Source organism: Polypterus senegalus, chromosome 6, assembly GCF_016835505.1.
Source record: "Polypterus senegalus isolate Bchr_013 chromosome 6, ASM1683550v1, whole genome shotgun sequence".
Classification (NCBI taxonomy): Eukaryota; Metazoa; Chordata; class Cladistia; order Polypteriformes; family Polypteridae; genus Polypterus; species Polypterus senegalus.
The window spans coordinates 72,585,973-72,607,686 of NC_053159.1; the positions used below are offsets into that span (position 1 = coordinate 72,585,973).

Genomic DNA, 21,714 nt, shown 5'->3' on the forward strand with positions numbered 1-21,714 from the left:
CTGTCTGTTTCCTTGCATGTTCTGTCGGGATCATAATGGCATTTATTTATTTTTATCATTAATGTGGTCAGGTGTCAATACGACCGGAACTGGATCTCTAATTCCAGGAGATCCTAGTACCAATAAAAACAAGCCTTTAAAATTGTTATGTTATAAATAAAGTTTGTTGAAAATCATCGGCATCATGATTGGTTGCCTCAGATGTCATTCACAATTAGTGACTGCTCACAGTGCTCAGGCTCCCCTGGTGTAAACTGTAAGGGGCTGCGTACAAAGTTGTGCTTAGTGGCTTAAAATTGCTTTATATTATTATTCCATTGCCTTAATTTGTCAATAAGAAATAGCATTGCAGCTATCTAAAAGAAGCAGAGTTCATACAGAACGATCTGAAACGGGTTATCAGGCAGCCGTGATGCTTAATTGAAATTTTATAATTCAGAACTGGTGGGATTTAGAAGAAATATGTCGCGACATAAGGTACGTTGATAGCACGAAGATATGTTAAACGTTTGAACTGCACTTTTATCTTTAAACTAACGCAGCGCAGATGATACTTACAGAAATTAGTAACACTGAATACATAGAGCAGGGATAATTATGTGTGCTCGTAATTCGCAGTCGTTAAGGGGTGTTCAGTTAGTTAACCAGATATTATGACGAAATATCAACTTTCCAGTTTTAGAATCCACGAACACTGTAGTAGTTACTGGTTATTGTCGAGAAGTATTGAAATTGTTTTATTATGTTTTAGGCCTGTAAAATGTCTGTGTCAGATTTATTGCTATGTTTTGGTAAAGCTTAATGAGTAAATCCGTTAACTCGTACAGTCCATCTGCAAGCAACCTCTGTATCAAACGTAAGGTTTTGTCGTAACTGAAGGTGCGCTACGGAGCTGTAAGTGGATAGTCAAAAAAGCCACTTTGGGTTAAAATACTAAAAAAAGGCTACAGAATTTGCATTCAGATTAAGGGTTAATTGGTAACCCTGCCTTAAAGTAAGGTGACCGGGGTTCGAGTATCGGGTTTTACACGTGGGTATTCTACGGTGGCACCAGGTTTCCTCCCTCAGCCAAAAAAAAAAATGCAGGTGAGGTGAACTGGCGTTGCTAAAATGACACTAGTGGGTCTGTGAGCTCACCCTGCGATGGACTTGCGTCGCGTCCAAGTATTGCTTCTGCTATGTGCCTGAGGAATGCTGTAGTTGGCCCCAGTTGCCTTGCAACCCTGACCTGGATAAGAAAATAGCAAAATAGAAAGAAGGGTGTGGATGAATGATTTAAGGGCTGTCAGCTTTTTTAGTTTTTGTTTCAGCTGAGACTTGTTTGCTGGTAAACAGTGGCTTAAGTGACATCTTAATTTCATCGAATGCCACCTGCAGTTCCTTCTTTATCCTTGCGGGCCTAGCCCACCGCCAACTTTATTATTAGTGCTTTAATATTATTTATTTGTTTTTACTAATAACACACAGGATACATTCATCCCGTTATCTGTTGGCAATTTGTAATCGTGAAATTTCTTTACCATAAACCACAGCGGGAAGTTTTTAAGATTATTAAAGTGCAAGTTGTTGAAAGTTGCAAGTCACTGACAGATGTGCTTGTGTGCTAAGCTGTGAGTTCATGCCATGACCCAATTGTGCCACATATAATTTTACAATTTTTAATACACTAAATAAACAGTATTTTGCTGATCTAAAAATCTTTTATATGTAGACATTTCTTAATTACATTTGTTTTCTCTTGGAGAGGTGTTTTGTACAACAAGCAATCTACTACCCTCGATTGTCCAAGCATTTCATAACAAATTTCTATATTTGCCTCGTTCCTTTGAAGGTATGCAAGTATACAGTATAATGAGATTTGATCGGAGACACCTCTAAACCAAGTAAATGTGAGCAAAGAAAGACTTTTTATCGCAGCTTTAAATTTCTTGTAGTTAATGTTGTTACCTTAACTACTTAGTCATACCAGTATTCAGATAAGAGCAAAGCTGTCACTTTAATAGTATATATTAAGTTTAATTTTTTTTTTTTTTTTTTAAATATCTTTATTTTTAGTGTTAAGATTTTAATGGCACAATAGTTAGAAGTGCCCCTTTATAGGTTCAAAGTCCTGTGTTTTTGCACATCCTCCTCAGTTTGGCATATATTTTCTTCAGGTAGTCACATAAAAAACGACAAGGGGTGAGCGAGCTATCTTGAAGGCTTTTACTGGACGTACTTCGTTGTAAACTGAAACATATACAAAAGAAACATACAGGCATTTACATGTGTACAATCAAAGACAATAAAGAATAATTTACAAAACAATACATAGCAGACATTGTACATTAAATAATACAGCTTCAAAAGACACTTACAAGGCGAGTGATTTCCACGGTTGGATCAAGACGAAGAGAAGCACGCAGACAGAGGTTCAAATTGCTGCGTACCACAACTAACCAGACCCAGGGGTTTATATACCCTAAGGATACGTTTTGGACGTGACCGAAACAAGAGATAAAGGGTGCCTCACGTGAGACACATGGGGTGTATTGTATTCAAATGTTTATTATGGGACCTACGTGCTTTACGTGAGTTTCATAGACTTTTATAGTACCACTGCGAGTATGGGACGTGACTGACAGGTGTGTTAATAAATGACAAGATGAAGGGGGAGCACAGTTCAACAAATAACAGTCTCAACTAACAAGATGTGGGGCAGAACATTACTGTATGTCATGAATAATAATATTGTTAGCTTGTTCTGTTTTATAAAATGGGCTGTTTCTTGAATAGCCTAACATTGACCAGTTACAGCTTGTGTGGTGTTCACACATTTAAATATGTTCTCATGGGGTTCCCTGATCACTCTTAAAAATTGATGTGCTGTGGTAACTGATGTGGTGTTAGTGAGTGTGTATCGCACCACTGTGGTGTTCAATGGTATCTCATCTAAGTGCTGGTTTTGGCTCAATGCTTTGATTCCCTGTGATCCTGGAATGCAGTGAGCACATTATGAAAATTAGTAGAAGAAATAATAACAAGTATAGTACATCCTCATGATGTATATTGCAGAGATATCTCAGTGGAACCAAAAAAAAATGAATGGCAGATTCTCAGTATTAATGACCGAGTCGGGCTTTTTCAGATTTTACTGCTTGAAATTTTCATTGTTCATCACTCATGCAGGGTGCAGTAAATATAATCAATAACTGATAAGTTACTGTAAAGTATGCTGGTTGTGCAAACATTCGTGCTTTTCCTTTTTTTTATTTTACACATTTTTTATTCACACACACAAAAAAGTATTTAGCTGTATTGAGAATATAAGACAATATAAGAGCTACAGAACAAGATAATTGAAAATTCAAATATCCAGGGAAATACTGTAAAATAAAATTAGAGCTGAACACTAGTCATGACTTACCTGAATGTTATGAATGCTGAATGCAAGAGTGGAAACTGGTGGCATTTACTGAAGTTTTACAGTGTATTTTGCAGATGTTGTAAATAACATTTTACTAAAATGATAAAAAAAAGGGGGTTCTACAGTTTACCCTGAGGGTGCTACTTAATTTGTCTTTGTGAATTAACATCCAAGTGGGAGACAAAACTGAGCCTTGAGGGGGTTGAACAAAATTGTTCCAGCTGTCACAGATACTTTTATATGATGATGGGTTGACTTCACATTTGTTTGGCTTGAGGGAAATGATGCCAGTTTTTAGGGAGCATATGCCCACTACAAAATGCAATGAGTGCAGTTATTATGTAGCCTTCATGCTGTTTTCTGTTTCATTGCCCCTCAGAAGTATTTTTGAAAAATTCTGTATACTAATTGTTACATAAATAGATTTATGATGGTTTAATATGCTGTAAAAAGCATGTCATTTTCAAAGTATAAGGATTACATAACATCTGTCAGAGTTAAGGGGGAATAGTTTGAAGGTGGCAGCTCTGCAAAATCATGTATGTGGATAAACAAGATAGAATCTGTCTGTATGGTATATAATGTATAATTAAATAAATATTAGACTCATACCAAAAGTAATCAGCATATCAATTTTACATTGCTTTATAGTTAAACTAAAATGTAAATGGCAATCCTATCATATTATGATTTGTAAAATTCTAATTCAGATCAAAGGATATTTGCTTTTGCTCTAGAAATACGAAGATCCCTTTGTTGTAGAATAATTCACATCTTCTCCAGAGAGCCCCATTGTCCTCACAATGCTGACCATGCTTCTAATTATGTTATAACTCAAGCAGACTGCAGATCTGTGTTGTAAGATGAATGGGAAGTACCATTCCCAAACTTTGTTCTCAGTCTCCTCTAAGCAGAGCCAAACAGTAAACAGGTATAGATAATGATGCAGTGCATAAATGAAATGGTGGAACCTCTGCAGGTGACAAGTAACAATGATTATTATCTTTTGTGTATTTTTCAGCATCCAAAGAGACATACCCTATAATCTTGGCAGCTGAGAGTACTATTATTGGTATTGTCTTTCTTACTCTGTTTTGTATTTTTTACACTTTTTTTGTCACAGACTCCATTTCAATAAGTGATCTGGTCTTTGCATCCCCCATGTTATTTCTTAACCAAACTATAAACCTTACAAACAACAAGCAAAATACAAATTTACATTTACTTATTTGGCTGATGCCTCTATCCAAGGCGACTTACAACATTTATGATACAGTTGATTACATTTCTTTTGGTTTTCCAATTGGAGCACAGGCAGGTCAGATGACTTGCTCATGGTCAGGCAGTGTCAGTAGCCAGATTTGAACTGACAGCCTCCGGGTTTGAACTCCAAAGCCTTAAACACTATGCTACTTTACCTGCAAATATACCGTTATTAGTAAGAGTATCCATTTAAAATACTGTAGTTTAAAATTACACTAATGAGAAAGGTATATCTTCTTGACACATGAGAGATGGGATTGGAGCCTTTTGAATAGTGAAAGCAGCCTAGACCTATGCCCAAGAATATTTTTAAAAGGTTAAAGCATCTAAAAAGCATTACTACATTTCTAGTACTATATGATCAATAATGAATTTGTTAGTTAACATCTTTGCAGTTTTGCAACAAAGATGATACATGTTTTAATGATGATAATTTTCTTCTGTATGTGACAGTTCCATGTCTGCAATATTAACTTAAAATCACAAAATTACATGTGCGTAACCTTAATGTTTACAACACAAAGCATCAACAGGAGTCTTTTCAGACAAACTAAGAAGAATGTTCATGATGAGTATTGAGTAATGCTTTAATGTAGGGAGTTAGGCTACTGGGCCACCGTTTATATTAATTCCATTTTTCTTTAAGGAAATTCTCATTGAAACTGCAATCGTGATACAATCCATCTGTTGTAAATGCCATCTAATTGGCAACCAATAAAACATACAGCACTTTTCAAGATACACAATATCATAAGCATTTAAAAAAAAAACACCAGAGTGCAATTTAAAGCTGCAGAATTACAAATGCGGTGCATTTGCAAATTGTTGCCATCAAGTGTTTAGAGAAAGTATTAGTACACTAGTAAGTGAGACTATTTTAGAAGTGTTATCTACTGGCAAATGAAGATGCTTAAAATATACTCTTTATGAAAATAAAGTATTCCTTTTTTTCTATATGCACCTATTTAGACAAATCTTACAGTTAAAACAGTAAATCAACAAGTGTTTCATTTTGCAGCGTGCAGGTTTATAATGAAAAACTTAAGTACATTTCAGAAAGCTGAAATTAAATATTGCACTATTTCCTATTGTGCTGCTTGTGATTATAAAACTGGCATAAAATACTTTGCACTTTGATAAAAATGCATTGCTGCTTTTGGATTAATCAAAATTATGTTTAAACACATTAATTCATCAAATTCCTTTGTTGAAAGATGTGCTTCTTTTTGCTTCTAGAGGCCAGAAAATGTAATGTTCCTACCCATCTCTCTTTTATAGTTATTCAAAGCAATTTGGAAAAATATGTAAAATGAGTGCTTACCAGGAAACAACAGACTTAAAAAACAATATAGAATAATATTTTAAAGTAAAACACAAGAAGTGCAAATTGTAGTTAGTTCCATGAATAGATAGAAACTAGCTGTCTTAGCAGGTTTTGAAGCTATCTGATCTCCTTTCAAGTCTGTGAGGCTCCTGATGAGTGTGCTATTGTGAATGGAGAGGGAATGCTAGAACACAGTGGAACATTAGAATGACCATTGAATTAAAATAAAAAGTTCTTTAAACATTCCTCAAATTTCTTTTAACTTGCCTTTTATTTCACAATAGGCAGCCTTTAAGCAACTGTGGGAAATTCAAATAGGAAAAGCCTGGGAACTGTTGATGATTGCTGGAAAAATTTTAATTTCAGCCATGACTTGAGAAAGGATGATATCTGCAGAATTTGAGAATATCTAACACACTTGGAAAATTAGGTAGATGCAACCAAAGTTGCCACTGTAAAGTTAAAACTATTTCAGATCATTTGTAAATGCTTGAATAACAAACTGAACATGAGAGAAGGGGGATTTGAAGATTCATAGCCATTGATTTTTCAGCAATGAGTTTTCTTGTTATCAATATCAGCAGTGTTTTTGATTGCTTGGTCTGAATTGGAGTTTTGAAATCTGGTTACCTGTGTTCCGCAGTATAACTTTTAACTTCTTAGTCTCATGTCCGACTATGATTCTACTAATATTCTTTGTCAAAATTGGCACAGCTGGTATAGGTTGTTCATTGGCTTCATAGGTGAATCAGAAGTCAGTATTGTAAACTTGACTGACTAAAGTTTCAGCTTGGAGATGGTTTATTAAACCTCATTCAGAGAAATGATTTTTGGGGGTTGAGGGAATTACCTGTTTGTAATATCTCTTTAAGTTCAGATTAAAATTGTGAATGTTTCTAAAAAGAGAAATTTCATAACATAGCTTAAAAGGTCTCAATGTGAATGCTATCTGTAGTTCTTAAAAACAGCAGTGAAGCTAGAGTTGTATTTCTAAGAGGAATGGATTCTGACTCATAATATATCTGTTGCCCAGATCATGGGAGTTTGAGGGAGAACATGTCAGTTGCTCATCGGCTTTTTAATTTTGTTGTCAATATGTTTTCCAAATTAAGACTTAATTTTCCACAAATTAAAAAAGCTTGACTTAATTTTTGCTGTGTTTGAGGCAAATACAATCAAGTGATGATTATAAAACTGAAATTCAGGATTTTAAGCCATCACCAACAAATCTCAGCAGAGCTTGCTGAAAGCAATTAAAAAATGAAATATAGACATCACTTTCTACTAAGGTGTGTATCAAAGTTAAAAAAAATTCAATATAATCTTAAGCTTAAACTTCATGTTCCAGTGGCACTATTGACAAATATACACAAATTCATCCATCTAGTGCATAGCTGACTGTGTTCATAAATGCAGTTAATTTTATCATTCATGTATTGTCTTTTATATTAGCATTTATTTTAACATAAATAATCCTTGAAATTAATATAAAAGTTGCATCAAATGTGTATTGTTCATTGTGGCATCATGTATGTTAATTGTTAGTATTCATATAATATTGCTACACTAAAACAACACTGAATGAGACAGTTTTGATATACAGTAATACCTGAGTTAACAAATCCTGAAAATGAAGCTGCTTTTTAACAAAGTAAACATTAACACTAGAATCCCTGAAGCCTATGAAAATATTCGTAATGCTGGGCCATATTAAATTCCTTTGCACCTCTTCATCAGTGTCTTTGTTTTGCAAATGTGCCCGCCCGCTCATTCATCCCCCACCGAGACAGCTGAAGTCCCTTGATCTGGCAGTGAGGTGTCTGGAATTGTATAGGGCAAATAATATATCGTGTTTGTTTCCTGCCTTTTGCCCTCTGTTGGCTGGGATTGGCTCCAGCAGACTCCCTGTAATGATGCGGGTTCAGCTCCATGCTCCCATCTGCTGTTCAGGAGCCCTTGAACCCTACACCGTTGATAGTTATAACCAAGATGAGCTAGACAGTGAGGCAACAACATAGCAAGGGGATAATGTGTAAATGTGTAAACGTGCTTTTATTAAAATAGTCAACAAAAACTAAGTGTTCAAAATAATGCAGTGATTCAAAAGTCTTCATCAAATAAATAATCCAATAAAACATTGACAATCGTGGAGGTTAAAAACAATCAATCAAATTAATCCTTTAAAACCCGAGGTTAAAATGACGCTGGAGGCAGTCCTTAAAATCAATAAGCCCGGTGCTTCTTTTAAACTAGCGTCTTGCCTGCTTCTCCCATTTTGGCCCTGTAACAGGCGAGATGCTCTCTCTGCAGCTGTCCTTTCTCTCACACACACACACACACACACACACAGGTCTGGAGTCCTTCCGATCCTGGCTTTGGTCTGGCTCTCATCCCAGGCCCAAGACTTGGAATCCTTGGCATCCAGGACACTCACACCAAGGACTTCTCCACCAAGCCTCCCAACTCCCGCTGCCGTCCCGGCCTTACGCGGACAGTCTTTCTTCTTCATTGGTCACTCCCGCTACATGCTCACTCAGCAGCTCCGACCACTACTACACCTCCCGGGTGTCGGCCTAACACCCTGGCTTCCCATACAGCTGCCTGCGAGCGCTCGCTCACCTGCACCGGCTCTCTCTCTCTCCTGTGTCCTGTTTTCTCCAGCCACCTCCGTCTTTATTTCTCTTTCCTTGTGCTCTTTTTGTTTTTCTCCCCCCTAGCCGACTCGCACTTCTATATATTGAGGGAGGCCATAGTAGCTGCAGCACATTAGCAGCCTCAGGAACAATCACAGATGTGGGCAGTCTCTCACCTGTGCGCTTAGGTGAGAAACGCCCACACTGCAGATCGCCCTGAGATCCGCTACAGCCACCATGCCCTCGCTACTATACGAGCGCAGTGATTATTCATTTAACTAAAACTGGCCTCTGCTGAGAGAGCTGTGGACCCATAACACCACACTCCCATGACCCTGTAGTTAGGATATAGTGAGTTGGATAATGGATGGGTGGAAATAATATATTGTTATTTGGAATACATACATTCAATGTATGTTCTGTGTCTACAACAATCTGGGTAAATGTAAGATGACAGGAAGTGCGAGGCAAGCAATGTTGAGCACACAACTAAAACAGAATCTTTTTTCATGTTAAAGTAATAATGACAAAATCTGGCGTGATGTGTATGATGTGTGAAGACTGAAGTCCAAATATTAAATAAACACTTCATAAAAAGTATAACAAAACAAGTGAGCTTTTATTCAAGAATTAGACATTAAGCCCGTTACAGTAACGGGTGCTAGAACAGTAGTGCATAAACATTTGTATGAACAGTCTATATTAAATGGCAAGGGACCTTGTATGGGGCTGTAATATGCGTCACTGTATTGTGTGCTTTTAATTTCTCTCAGTAATACTGGTTTCTATTTCCGTAAAATGCCTGTAATTTTGTTGGAAAGTAATACAGTGGAACCGAATGTATGTAAATACAATTAATCTGTTCCAGACCGTATGGACTGTATGTAAATATATATATATATATATCTGCGTGTCTGTCCATCTCTCGCGTGGGCCTGCCTGTGTGTGTGTGCGCGCATGCTGCGCTCTCCGTCTCTCGCGTGGGCCTGCCTGCCTGCGTGTCTCTCCGTCTCTCGCATGGGCCTTCCTGCGCGCGTGCGTGTCTCTCTGTCTCTCGCGTGGGCCTGCCTGCGCGCGTGCGTGTGTGTCTGTCTCTCGCGTGGGCCTGTCTGCCTGCGCGTGCGTGCCTGTCTCTCGCGTGGGCCTGCGTGCGCGCGTGCGTTTCCGTCTCTCACGTGGGCCTGTGTGTGTGCGTGTCTGTGTCTGTCTGTCTGTCTGTCAGTCACACGCACGCACCAGTGTGTGTGTCTCTCTCTGCACACACAGGGAATGCACAGGAAGAGACTGAACACGTGCTGTGTGGCCCCGCACATTCGCACTTCACCAGATGACACACACACAGGGACACTGGACGCACACAAGGGTTTTATTAAAGAGGATGATATAACCAAAGTAAAAGAAATCATTCATTTTTCATGTTGCTGTCAAATGACTAAAAACCCCAAGCCCAAATATCAATCGAGAGAAAACTGACATTTGGAGTAGTGAGCTGCTCTTATTATTACTATTATATAATAAAAACATATATTAAATTTGAGTCTGTAACACCCAGTGTAAACTTTTGCTGCTTGTAACGATATCGCTAGAGGGATATAAGCAGAAACACAAACGCTGGTGAATCATGTCTTCTTGGTATCTTGTTACCACTTGAATTTTTTTGCTATATGTTGTTTTTTTGTTAAACATTCTATGGTGTATATGAAAATTGAAGTACCAGTCTCTGCTAATGTGTTGTCATTGTTCATCTTTCTTATACAGAATGAGTCTTTTCTGTCATTGACCAAATGGAAAGATATTTAACATGTACTATAATTATTTTAATACTAGCCAACCCGTGGCTTACCATACGCCACATAATCAGGCCGGTTTTTTAATGATTTTTAAGCACAGGGAGAAAATTAACATTTGAAAAATCGGTAATGCATTAAATCAGCAAGAAAAGCAACATTGTAACAATGCATGGAACGAACCAACACACAATTGTCCGCAACTGAAAACTAGCGGACCGCCATCGCTCATGTGCCCACCTCCAACTCTTCACTTGAGTCATTGTCATCTTTGCACAGTCCAGATGCACCTGTGACTGACGTAGACTATCCATGTTCCTGCAGGAGCATCTAAGAAAACGCATGTTTGTCGCGGATGCGAATTGCTGTATGTAGCGTGTAAAACAGTTCGCTATGTTTTTTTAAAGACTGCTTACTTCATTGTGTTTTAACCTCGGTTGCAAAGGATTGTTTTAAGGATCCCATGGGATACCCCTTGCAAACCGTTTTGCACGCTGCATATGGCGTTTCACCTCCGGCGTGGCTCCTTCCTGCGTGCCCCATAGGTGTCTTACTTGTCGGCGGCTTAGTGAATCCATGCCCCTTCCGGCGTGCTTTCCATGGTTGTCTTGCCTTAGTGAATTATATATATATAGATTCTTATAAAAACATAAATATAATTTGCCCAGTATGTCACAAAAACGTAAAGCTGTATCTTTAGAAACTTAAGTACACAATATAAAGAGGGGAGAATCTAGAGAAAAGAAATGCCTTTTGGTAAAGTTATTGTAACTGGGTGCAAACCCCAATAAGAGCCAGTACAGAGAATGGAAGAGAGGGCACAGATAGACCGCTGTTACCTACAAGCCTAAAATTACCTGAAGTTACCTAAACTCCATCCCGGATACTTTTTTGTTATATAATATCAATGGCAGAGAACAGCTAGTTAATCAAGTAGCTCTTCTTATGGTATGGGGGGAAAAAAATTGCTCATGGCAATTTTTCATATGAAAGAGAAAAGGGTTGGACATTGGGGGATGGCTAAAGTGTCAGCAGGCACTTTTCGTGGCATTATACACATTTTTGAGCATTCAACGTTTTGAAGAAATAATTTTATGACACGATTTACCTTTATTTACTTACTTCCTAAAGCCTAAAGTCACAAGTAGTGTGCAGAGGGCATGCTCAAAAATGTGTGTAATGACACTTTAGTATGCAAGCAATGGTATGTGCATTCTTGCTCCGATGTAGAAGGGAGCTGAGTTTACCTCTGTTACAGCGTCTATGTGAAAACAGCAGTGTCAGATGCGGGGGTGGGGTGTGTTTGGGCTCGTGAACGCGGCTGAGATAATAAAACTGACAAAAAAAAAAAGCTAACCTTTACAAGTATCATAAATTACACCGGCTGTTACAAACTGAAATCAAATGTATGTTTTTATTTTAAAATAATAAGACTAAGAGCAGTTTACTTCTCAAAACGGAGTGGTGCAGGATCGAACTTGCAACCTTTTGATTCCCAGTCAGCAGCTGATTCTATTGTGCCATATTTTTGAATAAAAGCGCAATTGTTGTGTTAGATTTGTACCTTTTGTGAAAGTATTTCTTGGATACTTCAGGCTTCATACATTATACAGTTTATGCCTACATTTTGTCATCTACTACTAGAATATAAAAAACGTTTCTGTTTTAACAATGTGTTTACACAGATTACTGTAGAAACGGAACAGACATGAAATGTGTGTGTTCCAAACAACAATCTATTATTTCCACTCTAAAACTCCACCTGACTCCCAGAAAATCAATCAAGGCATGAGCTGGGAGAAGTTTGTGCACGTTCTAAGTTGGTGGGGGATGGAATAGCCGGCTGCTTGCAGCCTGATTTTTATCAGCACATTTAGATGACAAAAGACGCTGGTGGAGAGCTGTGAACGATTTTAAGAAGCGATTTAAGGTGGGACGGACTTACGAGTTTTTTCGTAGGCTTTGGTAATTCTAGTGTTAAAGCAAAGTGTTGTACACCAAACTATGCACCTACTGCACCACTTCTGACCATTCCCAGAAGTGCCTCCTTGATTTTGTGTTTGGTTTTCTGTTTTCAGTCAACATATACAGTAAATATAAGAAAACAAGGTAAGACCAACCTGGAGAAGGGGTGGGAACTAAATTTAACAAATTTATAAAAGACTAGAAGTCCAACTCCACAGGATTACTTAAAGAAATGGTAGTGTGGACGCTAGGGTTTATTGTTGCCCCTTAAACCCAACAGACAGACACGTAGGACACAGGGTAAAAGTACCAAGAAGTTATTTAACTCTTTTTTTTTTTCCTTTCCTCTTACAGTGCCTTCCAAGCATACCAGCCACAATAACACAAGTAAATAATACAATAATCACAATTCTCTCTTTCTCTTTCTCCTCCACAATTCCCCGCAAGCTTCGTCCACCTCCACCCGACTCTGGCTCACTTGCTGGGTTTTCAGCAGACCTTTTATATAGTCTTTGACCCAGAAGTGCTTCTGTTATTCCTCCCATGTGACATACCAGGACTTCTGGGTCAGATGGAGAATTCCAGGTCTTTAATCAGCCTGGAAGTACTTCAGGGCTTCCATCCTTGAGACTTCCACAACACCCCTTGGCGGCACCCACGGCGCCCAACAGGACTGAGATACCAAACTCCAAGTCCCACGATGCAATATGTGAATCCAGGGCACCACTACACTCCAAAGGAGCTGCCATCTAGCATCTTAGGGAAGGCAGTGTCTAAACGTAGTTGCCTTCCCTTCTCGGGGCCGTCCTTTACAGTAAGAAATAACATACAGAAATATTTATAATTAATTTGTCCTTTCTCTTGGAGTTGGTTTGGACTTTAAAGAGAAAATGCAAAGCACTTAATGTATCTTCATGCTGGTAAATTGTTGCGAGCTTCTCCACAACACTTGCATGGAATGGATTTTATAACTCTGATTAGTTACAGATTAGTTTTTATTCAAGATGTATACTTGGCCTGAATATATTATTTTGTTAGTTTACCAATTATTGAAACATGATAGAAATATGTAGGAAATCAAAATAAGATGCTAGAGTTTTCACATTATGGCAGTCAAGCACTCCCTTTTCTGTAATTAATATTAACAAATTTCCAACTTACTAATATCAGGCTAAGCTAATCTGCATGACTTTTAGATATGGGAGAATAAACTAGGCTAGCTGGACGTGCTGGGGACAGTGAGCAGACTCCACACAGATAGTCATCAGACAGGTATTCAGTTTTAGTCATCTGAAGCTGGGAAGCAACCACAATAACTACTAAACTATTTATTTATTTCTGAAATTGGCTGATTAATCCTTGCATATTCATGTCTGTGTGTTTTGGTACAGGTTTAAATCTGGGCCCCTTTCAGGTTTTATAAAAGTACTGTTGAAGCCAGAAATGTCAGTGTGTTTAACAGAAGACCAGAAAAGAAAGATTGAAGAGAATCGGATTAAAGCACTGGCCAGAAGAGCAGAGAGATTGGCAGCCCAGCAGAAAGGAGTGCATCCTGGAAAAAACAACTCTAATAACTTTCTGTGCAACAATTTGCAAAATGCAGCATCCTCCGCAACCACACTGTTGCCTATATCAGCTGAACATGGCAACTTTATGGAGGCAAAGAGTTTTCAACAGTCTAACACTGTTCAGGTATTAAGTGCACAACGATCACTAACCATAAATGGTCCTCTGAAGCAAGAGTCCTTAAAACCAAATGCTGAACAGAATCCAGGCTGGAAACAGGTAAGAGACCTATTGAAAGTTATTCTATGTAGATTATATGACTTAACTGCTGAAAGATGTAAAGGATGCCCACTGTTTACTGTGTTACCTTTTTATCTTAAAGTTTAGGTTCTTCTGAAAGCTTTTGCCCATCTTTGATATTCAATTTGTATGTCGTGCTTAGGTTGGTAATTGATACATGTTGTTATTTCAGCCTCCTGCTGTTCGTGTTAAAGACCCTCAAAGAGCCAAAGATGTGAGTGATGTAAGTAAAGTGGTAGTGGAGAAGCCTGATACAGCTACAAAATTCTTTTATGGATCAGCAATTAAGGGATCCTCAAGTGCTTCGGCAAAAGTCCCTGAAAGTGTTAATGGCATTCCTGGGAAAAAAACTATGAATCTGGTGACAGGGAAGTGTGTAATGCATAATGAAGAACGTTTTCGTGTAGAAGTTGGCTACAACTCTGATCTGATTGCTGTGTTTAAGAGCATATCCAGTAGAAACTATGGTAAGTGAAAAATTGTTTCTATGTTTCTATTCTATGTAAATGTGTGTTATGATACAAATTGTCTTTTTAGATTATTAGCTAAGCTTACAGGTGGTATGTTCTCAGCTTATGCACTGATAGTTATTGGTATCATTAAACCACAGTTAATACCTTCTTTCTTTTGAGAAGAAGAGCTTTTTTTTTTTTTTTGAAGTCTCTCAAGTTCTAGTTCTAATTAGTTTTAAGCTGCTTTGTTAGTGTCATGCCTTGGGCTCCTGGTTCTCAAAATATAAATTAATCATTGCAGCCCTAATTGCAATTAATTGATGTGATTTCATTATAACGCTGTTCAGTCATGACCATGAAACTGATTGCATCTGCTCAAACTGTTTATATTAGGTGAGATGCTGGATGTCACAACAATTCATTCATTGCAAACATTTCTATCAGTTAATAGACTTCTATACTTTTAGAAATTTTAACCTGTGAAAAGACCTGCTCACAGCAGTATATGATACCAAATAATAATGGCATGTGCACAGCAGGCTTGCAAACCTTTAAATAATCCTGAGTAATGTACAGTCTGAAATCAATGGGATATCTCTCACACTTTCTGTCTGAAAATTGATCCTTAAAATTAAGAAAATAAACAGGTTTTGCCTGTTGCAGCTTATTATAAAAATTATTATAAAAATTAAAAGATGGAGAAAAAGATTCAATAACAGCACCATACCAAATTTGAAATAAATTGACCTGCAAAGCCATAACTATTTTTCTGTACTAACTCCATGATGAAGCATTTGAAAAAACAAATTGCCCAAAGGCATGGTTGGGATGCTCTGTCAGAAAATGCATTTTATTACTTTTCTCATCAAACACATGGTTTGAAGTGCAGAAATAATTCATTATGATTGAACTGCTACTAGAAAAGTTTTCTCCTTCTAAATTCCTTCTTTCACATTTGTAACCAGCAGTCTTTATACTGATTTGTGAATCCACCCAGAATTGCCCCTTTGACATTTCAGGAGTGTCATTTGCAACCATATCCATAACTAATAAAATCAGCCATGCTCAAACTCCTATTCCATAAAATCGTACATTCTGAACAAAGGCAAGCAATCTGTTAAATATACACTTGCCCTGCTATGTGGCAGCACTACAGGCTGTCCCTAAAAACTTGGTTTATTTAATTATTTTTTGAGGGACACCACATGGCACCTTAGGATGATTTCAACAGCCAGTTACAGTGGGGGGAAATAAGTATTTGATCTTCTTCTGAATTTGTAACTTTGCGCACTTAGAAAGAAGTGAACAGTCTAATTTTTATGGTAGTTTCATTATAATGGAGAGAGACAGAAAATCAACCAAAAATCCTGAAAAACCACATTACATAAAAGTTAGAAATTGATTTGTATGTCATTGAGAGAAGTAAGTATTTGATCCCCTACAACCCAGCCAGAATTCTGGCTTCCACAGATTGGCTATTCGGGGACCCTGTCAGGATTACAGGTTCTCTCCTCCTGTCCTTCCGTGACACTGGCCTCCTGGCCAGGTATTCTTCTTTGGTCCAGCCCTGCTCGGATGCCAGCATGCCCACTTCTGTACTGTCATCTTTTACCAACCTCCTGGCTTAGGTAAGGAACAACCTGCCTCTCTTTTTGCCCATTTGCCATCAGTGTCATTTCCCTTGTTCTTGATCAAAATAATGTTGTGCTACTGACACCATTTTATCTTTTGCCTTGTTTTCCCAACCCAGCATATTCATAGTCAGTCTTTTAATCACTGTCAGAAAACCTTTTACAAGGCATCAACCATCAAACCCATATTTTCTGGGTCACAAGGAGCAAAACCACTATGTTGATAAACCGCACTTACAGTTCTATCTCAATATTCAACAGCAGATTCTTAGTCTACTTTTTTATTTTCTAGTTCCCCTGATCACCACCCAGTTTTCCAAAGGAAAGTGCACACAAATAACCTTGTGCCAACCTTGCCATTGAATAACACTGATTTTATCTCTCAGAAAATTACCCAAAATATTACCCTGTGAAAGGAGAAAAGGAGCTGAAATAAGTTCCTCCATTTAGCTATTAATATTAGTTAAAACACAGTAATTTGTTAAAATTGTATACATCAGTAAGAACTTGGAAAGGAACTGATTGTATTGCATGATGGAAATATAAATGGTACACAATGGGCAAGATGAACAGGTTCTGATTGTTTTGTGTATATGTGGGTCCTAAAGATTGAGGCCTAGCTTGTGCTACTGAAGCCTTCCACTTCCTGTTGCCACTGTCTATTTTTATGCTCATCCTATGCACCTTCCCCATGTTATTAATTAGTTCAAACACCATGTAGATGGTGGTTGGTAACGTCACTTCTTTACAGTAGTAATCTGCAGATAATATGGTTCAGTCAATTTAGTCATAAATATGCTTACATAATTAGTTTCTCTTCCCATTTATTTCCAGAGAAGTGCCGTTTTTTATTTTTTGTACTCTATTACCTAAAGCAATAGGAGGAAGAGGACAATGCCATGTGGGCTATATGCTCACACTCTGCCCTGCGTTTGACTCGCATCTGGTGTCAGGGCAGCTGTAAAAACGAGTAAAAGAGGAAAAGACACAAGTTCAGCCAACTGCTGTCATGGTAAATTTGAAACAGTAAACTCATTCCTTATTGAAGTTGCACAAAATGTTCCTCCATTTTAAGATGGACAAGTTCGCAAATTTGCCAGTGTATTTCAATGGGAAATTTTGAAACTTTGTACAATGTAATCTGTTTGAGATATCTGAACAAACATTGAACTGTCTCAACACATTTCTTTGAAGAATAAGTCTGCCACATCTCAACAAAGTTGGTCAATGGTGAGCCAAGTTGTTTAATGCAGGCAGAAAGACAGACGGACATGGGCTTTCACAATAGATGCTTCACACATTATATAATACTAGCTGTATAAGCCTGTGCTGTAAAAAGCCTGAGGTCCTAAAAACTATTGAAATTGTCAGAAAAAACTGAAATGTAGAAATGTCAGGTAATTGAAAGGAACTACTCTGGGAATCTCTCTCCTAGGAGGATTTGTTTTGCCGATGTGCTCGCATCACTTGTGCATTAGCGGCGGGAGAAAAAGTAAAAGGGATACCGTTTTACCGATGTTAGCGGCTAAGCGACTTTGTCTTTCTTCTGAGCTTTCGTTTTGCTGACATGCTCGCATCGCTTGTGTTATTAACGGCTAAGCAAGTTTTCTGTTTCCTCAGAGGTGGAGCCCTTACCTCGACTCCACCTCTCACTTCCTGGCCGGACAAACACACACACACACACACACACACACACACTTAGACATTTATATATAAGACAAAAAATATAATAATATATAATCAAATAGTAAAAATCATTTAACGGAAAAAATCAACTGTAAAAACTTCAATTTATTCTTAGCTATTTATTGTATACTGTCAAAAACGAGACAAGAGGCACATAAAGATTTGGCGCAGCCACCTGTATAACGTTTCCTGGCTGCAAATGGAAGGATTTTTAGTACAGATGTTTACAGGTTCGAATTCAAAACCGAATCAACTGGTGAGGTTGAGATGGTGGGTATTTAAAGTGCGGCAGTGGAAGTGAGATAATTATGACCGGAAACGGAAATGATGTCATGAAGGCCAAGTGGAATTTCCTGTATTGGGTCTCCAGTGGAAAAAGAGAAAGGATCAGTGTACCTCACCATCCATTGGTCTGGATGTGGAATTACCTTTCTTCAAGCCCTTTAGCTGCCCACCATGTACACGTGTGTCGCAATACACTCTATACTAAAACAAATACACTGTATCCTGAAATGTATATGCTACATAAATTTTGTACTTAAATGCATACACTATAAAATAAAATGTGCATATGTATAATTTAATAAATCACTAATGATGTTTTCTAGGGTGTTTGGAACAGTGAATCTAAATGCATTATGTGACTCTATGTCGGTGCAGTTTTAAAAACAACAGCTAATAGAGGCAATATATGCATCACGTAGGTTAAATAGAACGGGGAAATGAAAGGAAGAGGTCAGTTGTTTTGGAGATCAGTTTTTGGACATTGGTTATGAAGTCCGTTGAAGTCAGTATGTTTCCTTTGTTGTGGTGACGCAGTGAACCAGCCGTGGGATTGAAGAAGCAGATGAGATGGATGATCCAGTTTCTACTCTGAGGGTAACGATTGCAGGTGGCAGAGAATTCTCCCTGTGGCCTGTCCGGGGGTTTGCAATGAGTCTTCATGCAAAAGTGAAGTTGAGAAGAATTATACACGTCTTTATCATTTCCTTCTTTTTTTATTGCAGATTCTAATATGAAAATGTGGAATTTCAACTTGGAAGATTACAGTTTTCTCAGTAAGTTAAACCCCTACATTACAACCTTTAGTCAAAAATGATTAAAATCACAGTTGCCAACAGTGTGGAAAATGTTCATATTTGGTTATTCACTAAAATATTATGATTTTTGCAAACATTTGTTATACTGTCTATCCAGAAGTGGATGCTAGCTGCCTGGTTGGAATACGTTCTTTTTTTAATTGAGGCATGTTATATAACACAAAACTATATAGATATAATATAAAAAGGTGATACCCCTCCCTTAATGATATGGTGGTAAGAAATCAGATAGGAGAAATAACTTAGCTTTCTTTAATGACGGTTTACGTGGCATAACAGACGAGGAAGCCATGACCTTTCGGGTTCTGTTTATACAGTCTGCCATTTTTGTCGCTGTGCCGGAAGGATCTTTTGGATCGGATGATGTTCGGGTCTCCCATCTATCCATTGGCTTCAAAGGTGTGCCAGGCAATGTTCCAAGGCTTTATACTCTTTCTCCATGTACAGGCCCCCACTTAGGTAAATCATGCCATTGCAAACAAGGAAAAGAAGATCCAATGTCATGCTGACTCTGACACACAGAAATAGTACAATGCCCATTTCGCAGTTGTCCCTTTCTTGTCTTCTAATGCTTGCCTAGCAGTTCTAAATGATGAGCCCCTGTGTGCTAAATCTGGCCTTGTGTTAGCTGTACATGTGAGTGGATTTATAAAATATATTTTTTACAAAGCACAGTGACATATTAAACTTATATACTTATTACATACTGATTTTAAAAAATACAGTACCCTCAGAAAGGCTTCATGGCGTTGAACAATTTCAAATTTTATATACTTCTTTTGATTTATTAATGAACTGAAAAATCTAATTCACTGTATATTCCTAACAATACAAAAATGACCACTTTTTCAATCTCAATGAAACATATGTAAATGATATGCTTATTTAACAAACCCATTCCCTGTGTCAGTAATTTAATACCTTGAATTTCAGTATGGAATTGGTGTAATCAACATTTTATTTATAAACTTTCCTCAGTGCTGATTTAAACAAACTCTTATGTTTAGTTTACACTATGTGTGAGCTGTTAAAATTGCTAAGGCATTTGCTTTTCCCTGTGGACATCACATATTGTCATTATAGTTCTTTCCTTTTCTTTTTTTATAGATATCTGGTTCTATACATTCAGTTAGGGCTGGGTTGATAACACTGGGTATTAATCGTCATTTGTGGGAAGATCAATGTAATTTTAGCAGAAATTAACAAAGTATTCATAAGTCTGTGCACAATCAAAGTACAGTAATCCCTCCTCGATCGCGGGGGTTGTGTTCCAGAAAAAGGTGAAAATCCACGAAGTAGAAACCATATGTTTGTATGGTTATTTTTATATATTTTAAGCCCTTATAAACTCTCCCACACTGTTAACATTATTAGAGCCCTCTAGACATGAAATAACAGCCTTTAGTCAAAAGTTTAAACTGTGCTCCATGACAAGACAGAGATGGCAGTTCTTTCTCACAATTAAAAGAATGCAAACATATCTTCTCTTCAAAGGAGCGCCATCAGGAGCAGAGAATGTCAGAGAGAATCAATATGTGCTTTTGGGCTTTTAAGTATGCGCACCGCGATAAAGCAGCCGCAAAGAAGGGAGCAATGTGAAGGTAGTCTTTCAGCATTTTTTAGAGTAGCGTCCGTATCTTCTAGGCAAACAGCCCCTCTGCTCAAACCCCCTCCGTCAGGCGCAGAGCATGTCAGAGAGAGTGACAGAGACAGAGAAAAGCAAACAATCCAGCACCACTCGGGAAGCACATCGTACAGTGGTGTGAAAAACTATTTGCCCCCTTCCTGATTTCTTATTCTTTTGCATGTTTGTCACACAAAATGTTTCTGATCATCAAACACATTTAACCATTAGTCAAATATAACACAAGTAAACACAAAATGCAGTTTTTAAATGATGGTTTTTATTATTTAGGGAGAAAAAAAATCCAAACCCACATGGCCCTGTGTGAAAAAGTAATTGCCCCTTGTTAAAAAATAACCTAACTGTGGTGTATCACACCTGAGTTCAATTTCCGTAGCCACCCCCAGGCCTGATTACTGCCACACCTGTTTCAATCAAGAAATCACTTAAATAGGAGCTGCCTGACACAGAGAAGTAGACCAAAAGCACCTCAAAAGCTAGACATCATGCCAAGATCCAAAGAAATTCAGGAACAAATGAGAACAGAAGTAATTGAGATCTATCAGTCTGGTAAAGGTTATAAAGTCATTTCTAAAGCTTTGGGACTCCAGCGAACCACAGTGAAAGCCATTATCCACAAATGGCAAAAACATGGAACAGTGGTGAACCTTCCCAGGAGTGGCCGGCCGACCAAAATTACCCCAAGAGCGCAGAGACGACTCATCTGAGAGGTCACAAAAGACCCCAGGACAACGTCTAAAGAACTGCAGGCCTCACTTGCCTCAATTAAGGTCAGTGTTCACGACTCGAGACTGGGCAAAAACGGCCTGCATGGCAGATTTCCAAGACGCAAACCACTGTTAAGCAAAAGAACATTAGGGCTCGTCTGAATTTTGCTAAGAAACATCTCAATGATTGCCAAGACTTTTGGGAAAATACCTTGTGGACTGATGAGACAAAAGTTGAACTTTTTGGAAGGCAAATGTCCCGTTACATCTGGCGTAAAAGGAACACAGCATTTCAGGAAAAGAACATCA

The 21,714-nt window shown here is 38.0% G+C and overlaps 1 protein-coding gene across 2 annotated transcripts in view; it reads left to right on the forward strand.

The window, feature by feature from the left end:
- Positions 1-202: 202 nt before the first annotated feature.
- The window catches only part of smarcal1 (SWI/SNF related, matrix associated, actin dependent regulator of chromatin, subfamily a-like 1), an 89,160-nt gene continuing 67,648 nt past the window's right edge, over positions 203-21,714 (forward strand). For both annotated transcript variants that reach the window (XM_039756334.1, XM_039756335.1), the window contains exons 1-4: positions 203-477; positions 13,770-14,163; positions 14,357-14,651; positions 18,961-19,011. In XM_039756334.1, the coding sequence (XP_039612268.1) occupies positions 13,822-14,163; positions 14,357-14,651; positions 18,961-19,011 (688 nt within the window). In that variant the 5' untranslated portion in view covers positions 203-477; positions 13,770-13,821. The remainder of the gene's footprint in view (positions 478-13,769; positions 14,164-14,356; positions 14,652-18,960; positions 19,012-21,714) is intronic.